The sequence below is a fragment of the Palaemon carinicauda genome, chromosome 8, assembly GCF_036898095.1.
Source record: "Palaemon carinicauda isolate YSFRI2023 chromosome 8, ASM3689809v2, whole genome shotgun sequence".
NCBI classification, from domain to species: Eukaryota; Metazoa; Arthropoda; class Malacostraca; order Decapoda; family Palaemonidae; genus Palaemon; species Palaemon carinicauda.
Genome location: NC_090732.1, coordinates 157,232,385 through 157,246,661, shown reverse-complemented (window position 1 = coordinate 157,246,661; position 14,277 = coordinate 157,232,385). Strand labels below are relative to the sequence as shown.

At 41.4% G+C, this 14,277-nt stretch overlaps 2 protein-coding genes across 2 annotated transcripts in view; both read left to right on the top strand.

Annotated features, from left to right (window-relative positions):
• LOC137646049 (mediator of RNA polymerase II transcription subunit 23-like) overlaps positions 1–14,277 on the top strand; it is a 714,542-nt gene that overhangs the window by 323,709 nt on the left and 376,556 nt on the right. The window lies entirely within an intron of this gene.
• LOC137644756 (KAT8 regulatory NSL complex subunit 3-like) overlaps positions 1–14,277 on the top strand; it is a 129,920-nt gene that overhangs the window by 10,231 nt on the left and 105,412 nt on the right. The window contains exon 2 of the mRNA XM_068377653.1: positions 7,800–7,916. Coding sequence (XP_068233754.1) covers positions 7,821–7,916 — 96 coding nt within the window. The 5' untranslated portion in view covers positions 7,800–7,820. The remainder of the gene's footprint in view (positions 1–7,799; positions 7,917–14,277) is intronic.

The window sequence follows — 14,277 nt, the reverse complement described above, 5'->3', positions numbered from 1 at the left end:
TTCTATTTAGCTCGTACTAAGTCATTACGAGGTAAATCTGAGGCATTATGGTGCTCAGTTAAGAAACCATCATTGTCTATGTCAAAGAATGCTTTGTCATATTTTATCAGATTTTAAATACGAGAAGCTCATTCTCACTTGAATGAGAAAGACCGATGTTTGCTTAAGGTTAAGACGCTCGAAGTTAGAGCTATAGCAACCTCCGTGGCCTTCAAGCAAAATAGATCTCTGCAAAGTATTATGGACGCGACTTTTTGGAGAAGCAAGTCAGTGTTCGCGTCATTTTACTTAAAAGATGTCCAGACTCTTTATGAGGACTGCTACACACTGGGTCCATTCGTTGCAGCGAGTGCAGTAGTGGGTGAGGGTTCTACCACTACATTACCCTAATTCCAATATCCTTTTTAATCTGTCTCTTGAAATGTTTTTAATATTGTTTTTTTGGGTTGTACGGAAAGCTAAGAAGCCTTTCGCATCCTGGTTGATTTGGCGGGTGGTCAAAGTCATTTCTTGAGAGCGCCCAGATTAGGGGTTTGATGAGGTCCTGTTTGTATGGGTTGCAGCCCTTGATACTTCAGCTCCTGGGAGTCTTTCAGCATCCTAAGAGGATTGCTGGGCTTCGTGAGGAAGACAGACTTACAAGGCAGAGTAATCGTCTAAGTCAACTTCCTTACCAGGTACCTATATATTTGGGTTTTGTTATATTATAACTGTCAAAAACTCTAAGCATATACGCTGTAAACTTAATTAACTCTGGTCTCTACCCACCACCTTGGGTGTGAATCAGCTATTATATATTCACCGGCTAAGTTAAATATTTAAAAATGATATTTTAATCATAAAATAAATTTTTGAATATACTTACCCGGTGAATATATAAATTAAAGGCCCTCCCTTCCTCCCCAATAGAGATGCAGCGGGACGAGAAGAATTGAGGCTTGTTTACATGCATATGCGGTATCTGGCCGATAGTTGGCGCTGGTGGGCACACCCGCAACCTTCATAGCGATCGCTCGCGAGTTTTTGTGTGTTTTTCTGTCGAGCCGCTGGAGCAGCAGCTATTATATATTCACCGGGTAAGTATATTCAAAAATTTGTTTTATAATTAAAATACCATTTTACAATGAAAATATCAGTTTAATATTGTATAAAAAATATTTTGTTACAATTTATAGAGCAAGAACTAGAGACGATTTTTGGCAGAAGAGTAAGATCTCTCACAACGGGTAGGACTAGTTATGGTCTTTTGTGTAAGAGTTTAAAAGTGCAAGTTTCAGTGCTAAATTAGTGCAGTGAATTTATTCAGCACAGTGGAGGATGCGTCTGCTCGGACCCGTCATTACCCTAGCCTGAGACCTCTTCTAAGCTCCCCTACCCCTGGGAGAAGGAATGTCGATCGGCGATAGGAAACGAATGTCGAGATCAAGGATGCCTTTATCGAGCGTCTGGCCTTAGAACAACGCGGCGACAGAGGCGGTGATCTGGGTTCCCTTGACGCCAGAAGTCAGGACCTTAAAGAGATGTATCCTGATAAATACGTCACTACTTATGATTAGATCTTTGTCAGAGGAAGACATTGACGATCATTGTTCTCCTGTTGAATTATTTTAGATAGTTATCAGAAGGAGAAGATCCTAAGTCCTTTCGTCCTTCAGTTGATTTAGAAAATCATGAAAGTTTTTAATGATGAGTTTCCAGATTATTTTGTGCCTGTTGCTCCACGTTTGCCACCCTCTGAATTTACACTTTGGAAGAAAAGGAGAGGATCTAGAGTCGGTATGCATCCCTTTTCGGATGCCATAAGAAGTTGCCTTCAGTGGTTGAACGATCCGGTCCAACTTCCAGAAGGTTACCTCTTTGAATAGAGGAACTCATACCTTGTGTTGTGCCTCAACGCCTCGGACTCGGAGTGGGAGCAACACTGGACAGTTGGAAGCTTCGGGACTATGGACAGGATCAAAAGAGCTTCCTCATCTTACAAAGGAACTGTTGACAGTCCAGTTGGCCCTCAAAAAGCTTTGAGGGGTCAGTTTGGAACAAAGTGGTGCAGGTCAATGCCGATAACACCACAGATTTGCCTTTCATTGCCAAGCAAGGTGGAACCCATTCGAGGTCCCTTTACGGGACTGCGAGGAGTCTTCTCATCTGGGCAAAGGAGAAGAATGTAATCCTTCTACAAGGTTCATTCAAGGGGAGAAGAATGTATGGCAGACAGTCTCAGCTGGAGAATGGACACTCCATCGAGAAGTCGGCAAGAATCTGTGGTGACTTTGGTGTCGTCCTTGTATAGACCTATTCGCGACTTCGCAGATAGAGAGATTAGAATCTTACTGCTCTCCAGTGCCAGATCTTGAAGCAGTTCACATAGACGCTTTCCTGTTAGTCTGGTCCAATCTGGAAGTGTACGTTTTTCCACCGTTCAATGTCCTTTACAAGGTGATACAAAAGTTAGTTTCACACGAAGGGACCAGGTGACTCTAGTGGCCCTCGAGAGGATGGTTCATAGAGATACTGGAATGGATGGTGGATTTACTCAGACAACCTCTCTTCTAGCTAGCAAGAAAGCGTTTGATGGCAATACCTTCGGGTAAGCGGTCGATGGCAATCTATGTCTGGTCTTCTTGAAGCAAACCTTCACATATGAGACTTGACACTCTTCAGGAGACACTTGTTCCTGAGAAGTTTTACAGAACTTCAACGGGTGTTGTTAAAACTTCATAAAGGCTGTAAGCCTTCCCAGAGCATGCGCTCTATCCAAGACAAAACCGTAAGATTGTCATAAACTCAGGCTCTACCGTTTGAGTCAGCCGCTCCCGTCATTGTACCTCGGGTACAACGACTTGCCATTTTACGCGATAGGGTTCTGACTCTTTTTACCCTTACAGGGTTATTGTCTCAAGCAATTAGTCCCAAAGGAGCAGTGTTAGCTTACGTTTTACAACAATAGGAACAGCATGGGCAGCTTTTCATTACGTTTACGAACGTTTCAACCCCGCCCATGGGGAACCAGACATCTTTGTCTGTGTATGAATGCTGGCTAGCTCCTCCCATAAAGAGGAGGGGCAAACCAAAGGAGAAAGGATTGCTTTTATAACTATATTTTTTTTGAGAACATGTGTGCTCTCCTTAAAAGAATTATTACAGCTTGTCAACGATAAAAAATCCTTGGGCAATAATGTTGCGATTCGTCGCTTATAAATTATTCCCGCAACCGGATTCATTGCAAACGTTTCCTGGATGCAGAGATTACGCATGCACTAGCACAGATGGGCAAGTACATATGCGTGCAAGCGAGCTTTCTGCCAATAAGGGCTATACAGTGAACCCTCGTTTATCGCGGTAGATAGGTTCCAGACCCGGCCGCGATAGATGAAAATCCGCGAAGTAGTGACACCATATTTACCTATTTATTTAACATGTATATTCAGACTTTTAAAACCTTCCCTTGTACGTAGTACTGTTAACAAACTACCCTTTAATGTACAGAACACTTAATGCATGTACTAACGTACCCTAAACTAAAACAGGCACAAATATTAAAGGCGACTTTATATCATGCGTTTCCTAAACACGCCAAATAGCACAATAAAAAATGGCAACCAATGTTTTGTTTACGTTTATCTCTGATTATAATGAAGAAACAAACGCATTTACACATCTGTGTATAGGTTAGTTTTTGCATTGATTATATTGATTATTCAGTACAGTATGTTGATTTGGTTATTACTAATGTTTTACTTAATTTTTCTTAGGACTTCCAAATGAAATGTTTTTCTTTATGACACCGCCTGAAACGACGGCGTCATAAAGTACGCTCAGTAAACAAACTAAGGAATTTAACGTGCATGATGAAAGTGATAAATAATGATATTACAGTAAAAGCTTTTATAAAATATGTTATTACAAATATTATTTACCGTATCTATATAAAATCATACATATGTAGCAAAGCAGGAAAACAATCTACGTGAGAGAGAGAGAGAGAGAGAGAGAGAGAGAGAGAGAGAGAGAGAGAGAGAGAGAGAGAGAGAGAGAGAGAGAGAGAGAGTTGTTTTACATACATAAATGTAAATTTAAAAAAAAAATTAGCCCCATTTCATTTAAAATAGATTACAAATATTTTACTTTATCATATTACAGTAGTCTGTATAATACTGTAAAGTATGTTGTTGTTATAGTAGTGGCGATGAAATTCTCACGAAACAAAAACACGCCATTTGATTACAACAGCTGATTCATCTCTCTCTCTCTCTCTCTCTCTCTCTCTCTCTCTCTCTCTCTCTCTCTCTCTCTCTCTCTCTCTCTCTCTCTCTCTCTCTCCGTGTTATACAATACTTACATTTAGATGAAGAAACTAAAATTAGTTTTCTTAGTGTCAATTAAATACGAAACGAAAAAATTAGGCCGAGTCTACATCCATTTCAATCATAGCTAAAAATACGGCATCTGATTTCATCAGCAAACCACTATTTTTTGGGAAATACCATTTTATTCTAGAAAATTGCCACTCTTTAAATAGCTAATTGCACATTAAGAAAGCGTGTACTTTTGTTTTTAAATTTCGGGTGTGTTTTAAAAATCGAGTATTGTTGACTTCTTTTTGTTTTACTTTTGGCTGTGATTAGATCAGCTGTCATCTAGCTGCCGCTCTTGAGTGTGTACGAATACACTAACAAAGTATCGTTTATACCATTTCTTAACTTATTCAAACTGTCTACAGTATACAGTTGATATTACATAAGCACCAATGTGTTATAACCTATCAAATTTTTTTGTTTATTACATTTAAACCCCCCTCCATCTCTCTCTCTCTCTCTCTCTCTCTCTCTCTCTCTCTCTCTCTACCTCTACCTCTCTCTCTCTCTGTGGGCTACTTTTCACTACCTCCCATTCCTTACCTCTCTCTATCTCTCTAACAAATGATATCTTTGTTGCTCCTCAAAGTTTCATTTATATTGAAAATCAATCATGATTCAATTTTCCTTACTTTCTCCAATCTCGCACCATCCGTCACATCGCGGTATTTTCGATATTTCCGGAAAATCCGCGATATATGTATATACATGGGTTATGAAAAAATTCCGCGAAGTGGTGAATCCGCGATGGTCGAACCGCGAAGTAGCGAGGGTTCACTGTATACATCTTGCAATTAGAACTCCGTTGTATTAAGTTGTATAGCTATATCCATTACTGAAAACAGGGTATTCAGTACATTACTTGGCTACTTTCCTGTAACCAGACATATGGCATTTACATTCTGCCTTCTTATAGGCACTTTTTCCTTTCTCCCGATCGGAAGTCTTAGTCTCCTGCAATGACTCTGACCGGAAATTTCTTATAAGCATATTTGTTCCCTAGTAGGGAACATTCAATACAAATGCTAGTTTACCGATCGGAGACTGATAAGTATGAACGTTTTCGTCCTAAGAAGGAGGAGTCTCAGTTACGAACGTTTTCAACGTTCTCCATCTGAGTTCCGGATACGACTTAAAAAGCTACGCATGTATGCTTGTCATGCTCACAGTTCGGTGTTACTACTACGTAGTAGACTTATGCTTATTACCCATCCAACAATAGATTGAAGATGCATCTCAATCTGTTCTTGTGGTTGGTTGGATGCGTTCGGTAATTACTGTCGAGTCTCCTGTCCAGAAGGTGATCTCTTTGGAGATTCGCACTTATAACATAAGCTGTACTGATTAACTGGTGTACCGTTTGGTAGCAGTCTTATTCGGCCAACCACACCAGATTAGTGTTAGTTGGAGGGAGGACAGGCTCCTCCCCTTCATTACAAGAACGTGCAAATAGTTACACATTTCGACATCACCTTGAGATGTGTTTATTGTTATGCAACCTCCCCCCCACCGCCGGATGAACCGCGGATAGTGGGTGGCAGATGAGAGCTTCTGCAAAGAGGCCTATCTTTTCGTCTTCCCTTTGGATCTGATGCTCTCTTTAATGCATCAAAAGAGGGGGCGGCATATGCTGCACCATTCCATCCTCGTCTGTTGGCCCGATTCAAAAAGGTACCAGCATTCACCTCTCTTAGAAAACCATCTAGCAGTAGGAAGCCTCAGATGGACAGAGGAGAGCTAAGTGCTCCATCCGCTCGCATCATTCCTGGTACAGGAATGTGCTTGCAGGTAATCCGAACAGGACCACTCAGATAGTGGGCTCCTAGTGTCTTTGAATCATCTTGTATTCATCAAAGTCTTAACTTTGTGAAGTCCCCGACTGTGGTCATGCTTGCAACGGCCCTGAACTTCAGGCTCCCGCTCGACTGTTCCCCAGTCCCGGAACACCAGGCCCTGGAACAAGATGTATTCCAAGATTGGTTGGGCAGCTTAGAGGTATATGCTTTTTCCCCCATACGGTCTGGTGAGAAAGTCCTTAGCCAAGTAAGGATAAGCAAGATCTTATCGATAACTCCAACAGCTTTGCTATGGTATCACGCAGGATGGTTCCCGGACCTTCTGCAGCTCCCGACGGATTTCCGAGGGATCTTCGTCACGACATGATATTCCAAGCAGTCATATGCTAACACTTTTCAAAGCCGTAGCTTTGCTTCGACTCCACGCCTGGGATGGTCCTACACCTCCTCTCTCAGAGATGCCTTTCACAACGAGTTGCGGAAAAGATGTCTAGGCACCTCAGACACTTCAGCGTTGGTCTTCTAGGCAAAGTGTTCGGTCCTTTATGACTGATGTCGTGAAAGGGGATTCTCTCCGATGGATGCCTTTACTTATACAAAGTTTGGGATAACTTGTTCCCTGTCAGATCTCAACCTCCTCCTGGGAACGCTGTTCGGGTCCTTCAGTCCCTGAAAGCCCCTCTTTATGAACCTTTATGCCAGGCAGCAGATCGCTTGCTTACATGGAAAACGACGTACCAGAACACACGGTCAGTCTGGGTCAGAGCGTTGGTAGGAGCACATCTGGACGTGTCTATAGAAGACGCGCCTGGAGACCTGCACGCTAGTGACACATCTAGAAGCCATGCTAGAAGAGTAGGAGAACATAAAGCCCAGTAGTGTAGGAACCGCATGCCTAAGAAACACGACTCTTCCCAGGCATGTGTCTAGAAATGCCTGCATCCATCCAGAGACACATATCTGGTGAGGCTCGTTGGAGAAAGAGCTTCTAGTGTAAAAGATGAATCCTCTGCAGGTGAAGCTACCGGATGAGGCACTGGAAGAGGGGTGTCTGGAGGAGCGTGCTGATGAGTCTTCTCCTGAAGGCCTGGAGAAAAGTACAGTAGGCTGCCTTTGAGGCGCATCTATAATCTGCCTCTGAACATCCAAGATGCAGGAGATTCGAGTTCTCGAGTTAAGTTTCTAACCAGTTGGAAAAGGACTTCCTCTCACCTAAGGATGAATCTCCTAAGTAAAGGAGAATGGAAAAGGTCATAAGTGAAGAGACTTTGACATGTAAGGGGGTGGGGCTCCTCACCCTCACTTCCAACTGTTGATAACTAACCTTTTTAAAAATTTTAACAGCACTTCCAGCTTGCACTGAAAACATATCTCTACATAAAAAACTCAGATTTGTATAGTTAGAAAAAATATAAATTGCCGGTCCTTTTTTATTTGTGACATCTTTCACATCTCTTGTCTGTTAAGTTTAAAGGAAGCTTAAAAGAAATTGTTTATACCTGTGAATACACAATTTAGAATATAGGTTTTTTCAGTAACTAACTTTTTTATTCCTGATTGTAGAACTGCGGATATTTAGTATATATCATATCCTTATTAGTAAACATGAGACAATGTACAGTTCATTTGCTACGTTTATGCTTTTCAGGTGTAAAGACTCAATTTCATCATGGGAGAGAAACCAGAGAAAGATGTTTTAATGAAAACCTTATTGACAACAAGTTCTCTTGTGTCCTCAAGCCTCACTAGCAGTGCTCCCATAAAGGTAATAATGTAAAAGCTATTTTGTTTGGTAGATAACTGGCTGTTTAAGGTGTTGCTGAATTGACAGACAACTTTACTTTAATATTTGATCTTAAGAGGATACAACCAATTGTCTATTATACAAGTTATCTACCTGGTCAAGTTGGAAAATGTTGATCAAATCTTGTTTACTAGGTAACTATTGGTTGATAGGTTGCTGATCTTTGGTTACTGCTCACTCCCTTAATGAAAGAGAACTCTGCACTTTCTTTGTTCTTACATGAATACAAACCATCATCCTTTAATGAAGTAGGCTATGACTTTACTGAAGCTAGAACAGAAGGCAAAAATTTAACGAGGTAGTTACAACTACTGGCTAGTGGCAGGTGATTCCCACCCAGCGGTCAGTCAGGTTGACACACTCATTTAATTTTGGCTTTAAGTATTATGGACATACTCTTACTACTTCCTCAATCTTGGCTGGTTATCTTTTCAGTTTGATTAGAGAAGTGTGGTAACTTGTGATTGTGTCCTGCAAAACGTGGTAAGTAGTTTGGTAGGTTTGTTTTCAAATTTGTTTTTGACACCCCCTCTGGCCAAACATCCATTGAGGGGGAAGCAAAGTCCTAAGCGCATCTCCTGCGAGTGTTTCTCCTCCTTGGGGGAGTTCACTCATAGAAACTTCTCTTCGGAGAACTGCTGCTGAAAGTCCTCTTGCTGATCCACTGGGCCCTAGAGGGCGTCACCTTGTGGGTTGTTGCCGACGTGCTCACTCTCCTCTTAGAATCAAGAAGTGCTCTTTCACCGTTGGTGAAGAGACTCCTCTTTGGCTCTTCAGCCTCGTCATCGCAGCCATCCTCCGCAGGTGATCCTTGTTCTTTGTCTTCTGGCTCTCTACCTTCGCCTGCCTCTGGACCTTCTTCCGACAATGCTGCTGCTAGTCCAGGGACTTCGGTTCTGGACTCTCCACCTAAGGATCGTGCTCCGCCTGAGGATTGGACAATTACCTTCGGAGAATGTTCATCCTTCTGAAAGACGCATCCCCTCACCAGCTTAGCATCCTACGCGCTGGTCTTCGACTTATTGTCCTACGACTCACAGTTCACCTGACCGCCTGTGTCCTGTCCTGTCTTCTTCATCTCACTATCTACATGCATGTCGATTGACTACGAGTCAATCCCCCGCATGCCAACCTGCCACGCCTCAACCTGCCACTCGTCAACTTGCCACGCGTAAACCTCGCTCACACCAATCGCCAACGCGTCATTCACCTGTGCGCTCTTCTCCATCTCGTCAGGAGGATCTCGTCACGTGCTCTCCGACCATCGCTGACCAAAGTGTCGTTTTCCAGCGCGCCAAGCTCCTGCAAAGCACCATTCGCATAGACAGCGCGCTGCTGCAGGCCATCATTCTCCTGGTTGTGTGCCTGCTACCCCTTGTCAAACCTCAAGGTGTTCCCCTGAGGTTTCTGCTGTTGGCACTTACCATGGCACTTACCAACTTTCTCCATGGCATCAGTCTCCTGGCTGTCAACGTGCGCGCGCCAACAGACTACCGGGCAGATCTCTTTCATCGCCTAGCGTCACCTGCACATCATCGATCGCTGATGCGTTGGCCTGCTCCAACTTGCCAATGTTCGGCAGTTCGGCAACCTTCTCCAGCTCATTAGAGTTTGCTAATGCGCAAACGCGCTTACTTCATCAAGCTCCCATCTTCAAGTGCAGTGTAGGCATTGTTCGCCGGCGCAATGGGAATGTGACCTTACCCTGACAGAAACAGGTAGAACTGGATATACTCCATTCTCCTCTGACTTCAAGGAAATCGTGCTAACTTCCGGAGGATAAGGTAGTTGCTCTCAAGATGGAATAGGAATGAAAAGGTAGTTGTTTGCCCTCCAGACCATCGGTCCTCTCACTGAGGAAGGGCAGAGTCGTTTCCCACAGGTCTCCATAGCCCCATTTCCCTCCCCGCAAATACATTACAGCGTGACCACCGGGGAAAGAGGGAAACGGCGCTCCTGGGAAGTTCAAGATCTCGACCATTACAGCACCAAAGGCGGACCCATGGTCTCAGATAGCTCCAGAAGAGACTCCTCAAAAGGAACCTGCAGTCCCCTTCCCTTCAAGGGATCTTTCAGACAGAGTGCCAGTGTCAGTAAAAAACCTTGGTTCTGTGCCATTGTCAGGGTGGTTGTGCAAGCTTTCGTTCCTGCCTTCTCAGCTCGCTCTTCGAAGGCCGGCAGCATCTTTCGGCACTAGCAGAGTCCCGTAAAGGACCTTGGCTGCTTCGCCCCTGAAGAGAAAGAGAGGAGTCTCAGATAGCCTCGCATCCTCTTGAGTGAAACTGACCCCTGTGCGGCCTTCTTCATCAAGGCCAAACTTCCCTGATACTCCTACCAGACGCTCTCCTGGTGCACCGCCTCCGCAGTTGAGGGATCCTCTCAAGGATCAGGTGTCAGTCTCCTCCCTTCCACCTTTGGAGGAAGACTCTCTTCTCATAGAGAGCATTCCACCTCCGGTAGAAAACAGGAAGGATAGACCTTCCTTCCCGCAAGAAGTTGAAGTACTCTAAGACACTAACAAAGTCCTCCACGAGGACTTCCAGACCCACAGGAACTGTCAGTCACCATAGGGATGTCTATGATCCATCCCGAAACGAGCTTTCAGGTATGGATGAAGGAGACTTTGCTGCCAGTCCCACCTTAGAGGGGGAACAGAAATAGTCAGAGCATGCATTTTGGCAAGTTCTGACTCTAATGAAGGTTCTCAGTGGGTTAGCCGACCCAGAAATACCCCCCACCCCTCAGGAGGGAAAAGACACGACCTAGACCATGTCTTTGGCACTCGGAAGCCCTCAAAGTCCAGTGTAACTTTGCCCTGGTCTCAGGGGCTGAAGAGTGCCTGGGCTAAGATCACCCTACAACTCTCAGATTTCTCCTCCTCCCTTCGTTCAGGCTCCTCTGCCAAGCTCCTCCCACCTCATTGTTCAGCAGAGGAGGTACTACGAGGTCTTGGATGAGTCTTGACCAGTTCTTCCACTCCACCATTCTCTGGAAGAGTTGACCAAGAGAGTCTAGAGAGACTCTCCAGCCATCAGAACATGTTCTCGGCAACAGATATCCTCAATCAACAGAAAGTTGCAAAGTATGCTATGCAGGCTACTTCGTGGCTAGATCTTTGGTGGGGGTCCTTGGGAATCCTGGTACGGACTGAGGATTTTTCCAAGGAAAATACCAGGAAGGCTATGGAAACCTTCCTCTGCTCGGGTACTCGTACAATCGAGTTCCTCGCCCACTAAGTCTCGAACTTGTGGGCCAATACCATCCTTAAGCGTCGAGACCTAGTATCTAAGAGGCTCCATCAGCAAGGCCCTAGCGCCGAAATTGCTAGGCTCAGGAATTCCTCTCTCGAAGGGTCCTCGTTGTTTGAGCCAAGGAATGTAGAGCAGGCTGTAGAGGTGGAGAAAGTCTCATTAGGACTTTCTCCTCCATAGGGCCTTAACATCCTGGCCCTACAAATCACTAGCTCCTTAGCTGCCGACTCCAGCCAAGAGCTTGACAAGTAAGACGACAGAGAAGAAAACCATGTCTAAGAAACCCTTTCCGACCAAAGACAAGAAAGGCAGGGGAGGAAAATATCCACGGCCGCAAACTCTCGGATAGGCTTGTCCACCAGTAGGGGAATGCCTACAAAGTTGCTGGAACAGGTGGAAGCAATTCGTGTCCGATCCCTGGACAGTCTCTGTGACTTGTTCAGGGTATCGCTTCTTGTTCATGTTGTTTCTCCCTCCCCTGATCAGTGATCCAGTATCGATAGACACTTTTGCGATGGGATCATCAAAGGGGCTAGCCCTTTTGGGCTGAAGTCCAGACCATGTTAGAAAAGGGCACTCTCCAAGTTATCTTCAACGACTCCCCAGGCTTCTTCTGTTGACTCTTTCTTGTGAAAAAGGCATCTGGAGGCCAGTCATCAACCTCTTAGCTCTGAGCGAATTTGTTGAACAAACTCTGCTTAGTATGGAGACCTGCCTTCATGTTGAAGAGATACCATGGTCAGACAAGCGGTAAGACCACGGGACTTTTTGTGCACGCTGGACCCAAAGGAAGCGTACTTCCATATCCCAATCCATCCGTCTTCAAGGAAGTACCTAAGATTAAGCCTAGTCAACAGGAAATATCAATTTAAGGTACTGTGCCCTCTTAATAAGAGAATGCCTTGATGAAGTCATTGAGCTTCAGCACGGCATGTCATTCTCGTGCTGAAGCTTGGTGACGGGCAAGAGGGCTCTCGAACTTGGGGAGATTGCTCCCGCAATTCGAATATAAAGTTCTCTCTCTCATCTTTTTCTTACTCTGAATATTACTTCGACCTTCTCTTAATTTTATAAAATTTCTTTCATGTTGCTGTCCAAACTCTGAGTAAAATTAATATATATATATATATTATATATATATATATATATATATATATATATATATATATATATATATATATATATATATATATATATATATATATATATATATATATATATATAGTATGTGTGTGTGTGTGTTTATGCATATATATGTATGTATATATATATATATATATATATATATATATATATATATATATATATATATATATATATATATATATAATGTATATATATATATATATATATATATATATATATATATATATATATATATATATATATATATATATATATATATATATATATATATATATATATATAATATATATATATATATATATATATATATATATATATATATATATATATATATATATATATATATATATATATATATATATATATATATGTATATATATGTATATGTATTAATATACATACAGTATACACTATATATATATATATATATATATATATATATATATATATATATATATATATATATATATATATATGTATGTATATCTATATATATATATATATATATATATATATATATATATATATATATATATATATATATGTAGTATATAGATATACATATGTATGTATATATATATATATATATATATATATATATATATATATATATATGTATATATATATATATATATATATATATATATATATATATATATATATAGATATATATATATAGATATATATATATATATATATATATATATATATATATATATATATATATATATATATATATATATATATATATATATATATATATATGTATATAAGGGAAATTTTACTCATCAAGTTTGGACAGCAACACGAAAGAAATTTCATGTGTGCATGTATACATTTATATATATATATATATATATATATATATATATATATATATATATATATATATATATATATATATATATATTATACATACATACACACAGACAGTAGTACCTTAGGATATGAGCTAATATGTTCTCGGACTCCAGCTCGTTTGTCAATTAGCTTGTATCTTGGATCAATTTCTCCCATATAAAATAACTAAAAATAAATTAATCCGTTCCCCCCCCCCTCTGCCAAAAACACCTTAAAACAATATATTACAGTGGAAAAACATTTTTTTAATTGTTCTACTGCGCAACCTACGCTCACAAAATAAATACCTATGTACTGGTTATGATATGCAATAAAATGTGACATTATTATGGAGTTCTTACCTTCGAGACAGACGGTAGCGGCTAACGGCGGTGTGTGCGGAGAAGGAGGGAGAGAGAAAGAGGAGGAGAGACTTGATGGCAACACGTTCGGTACGCTACACTTTTGTAACACTACGTAACATAACTTAAACTTTAAATTAAACTTAAATGAAATTAGCCTTCTGTATACACATTTAAAAATAAATGTTAACCTTACATTACACTAAACTTAATTTTTAATTTTGTTTTCATTTTCATTTTTTTTTACTTCTTTTGGCTTGGCTCTTTTTAACTCGCTTTCACCTTCACTTTTTGCCGGTCTTTTTAAAATGAACCTATTTAGGGATGTTTACTTTTGTATCCCCTTCAAAATGTTACAAAAATAACATAAAGAAGTGTCGTCACAAAAGGCTAACGCACGACCACACGCCAACTTGTCCGGGTGCCTCTTTTCCACAAAATCAGAAAACTCTTGGCACTTCACTAACATATCTCTTATTTCCTTCGTACAAAGGTGGCCCTTCTCTTCCACCTCCTCCTCACTACCGAGTTCCTGCAACACCTCCAAATGTTGCATCTCCTGGAGCTCGATCAACTCTTGTGTCGTGAGTTCTTCCTGATGCTCCTTGACAAGGTCGTTCATGTTTGCCTCATCTACCTCCAGCCCCATGGACTTTCCAAGAGACATGATTTCATCCACCACAATAGGTTCGGGTTCATCAGGGACTGGCGTATCGAACCTTT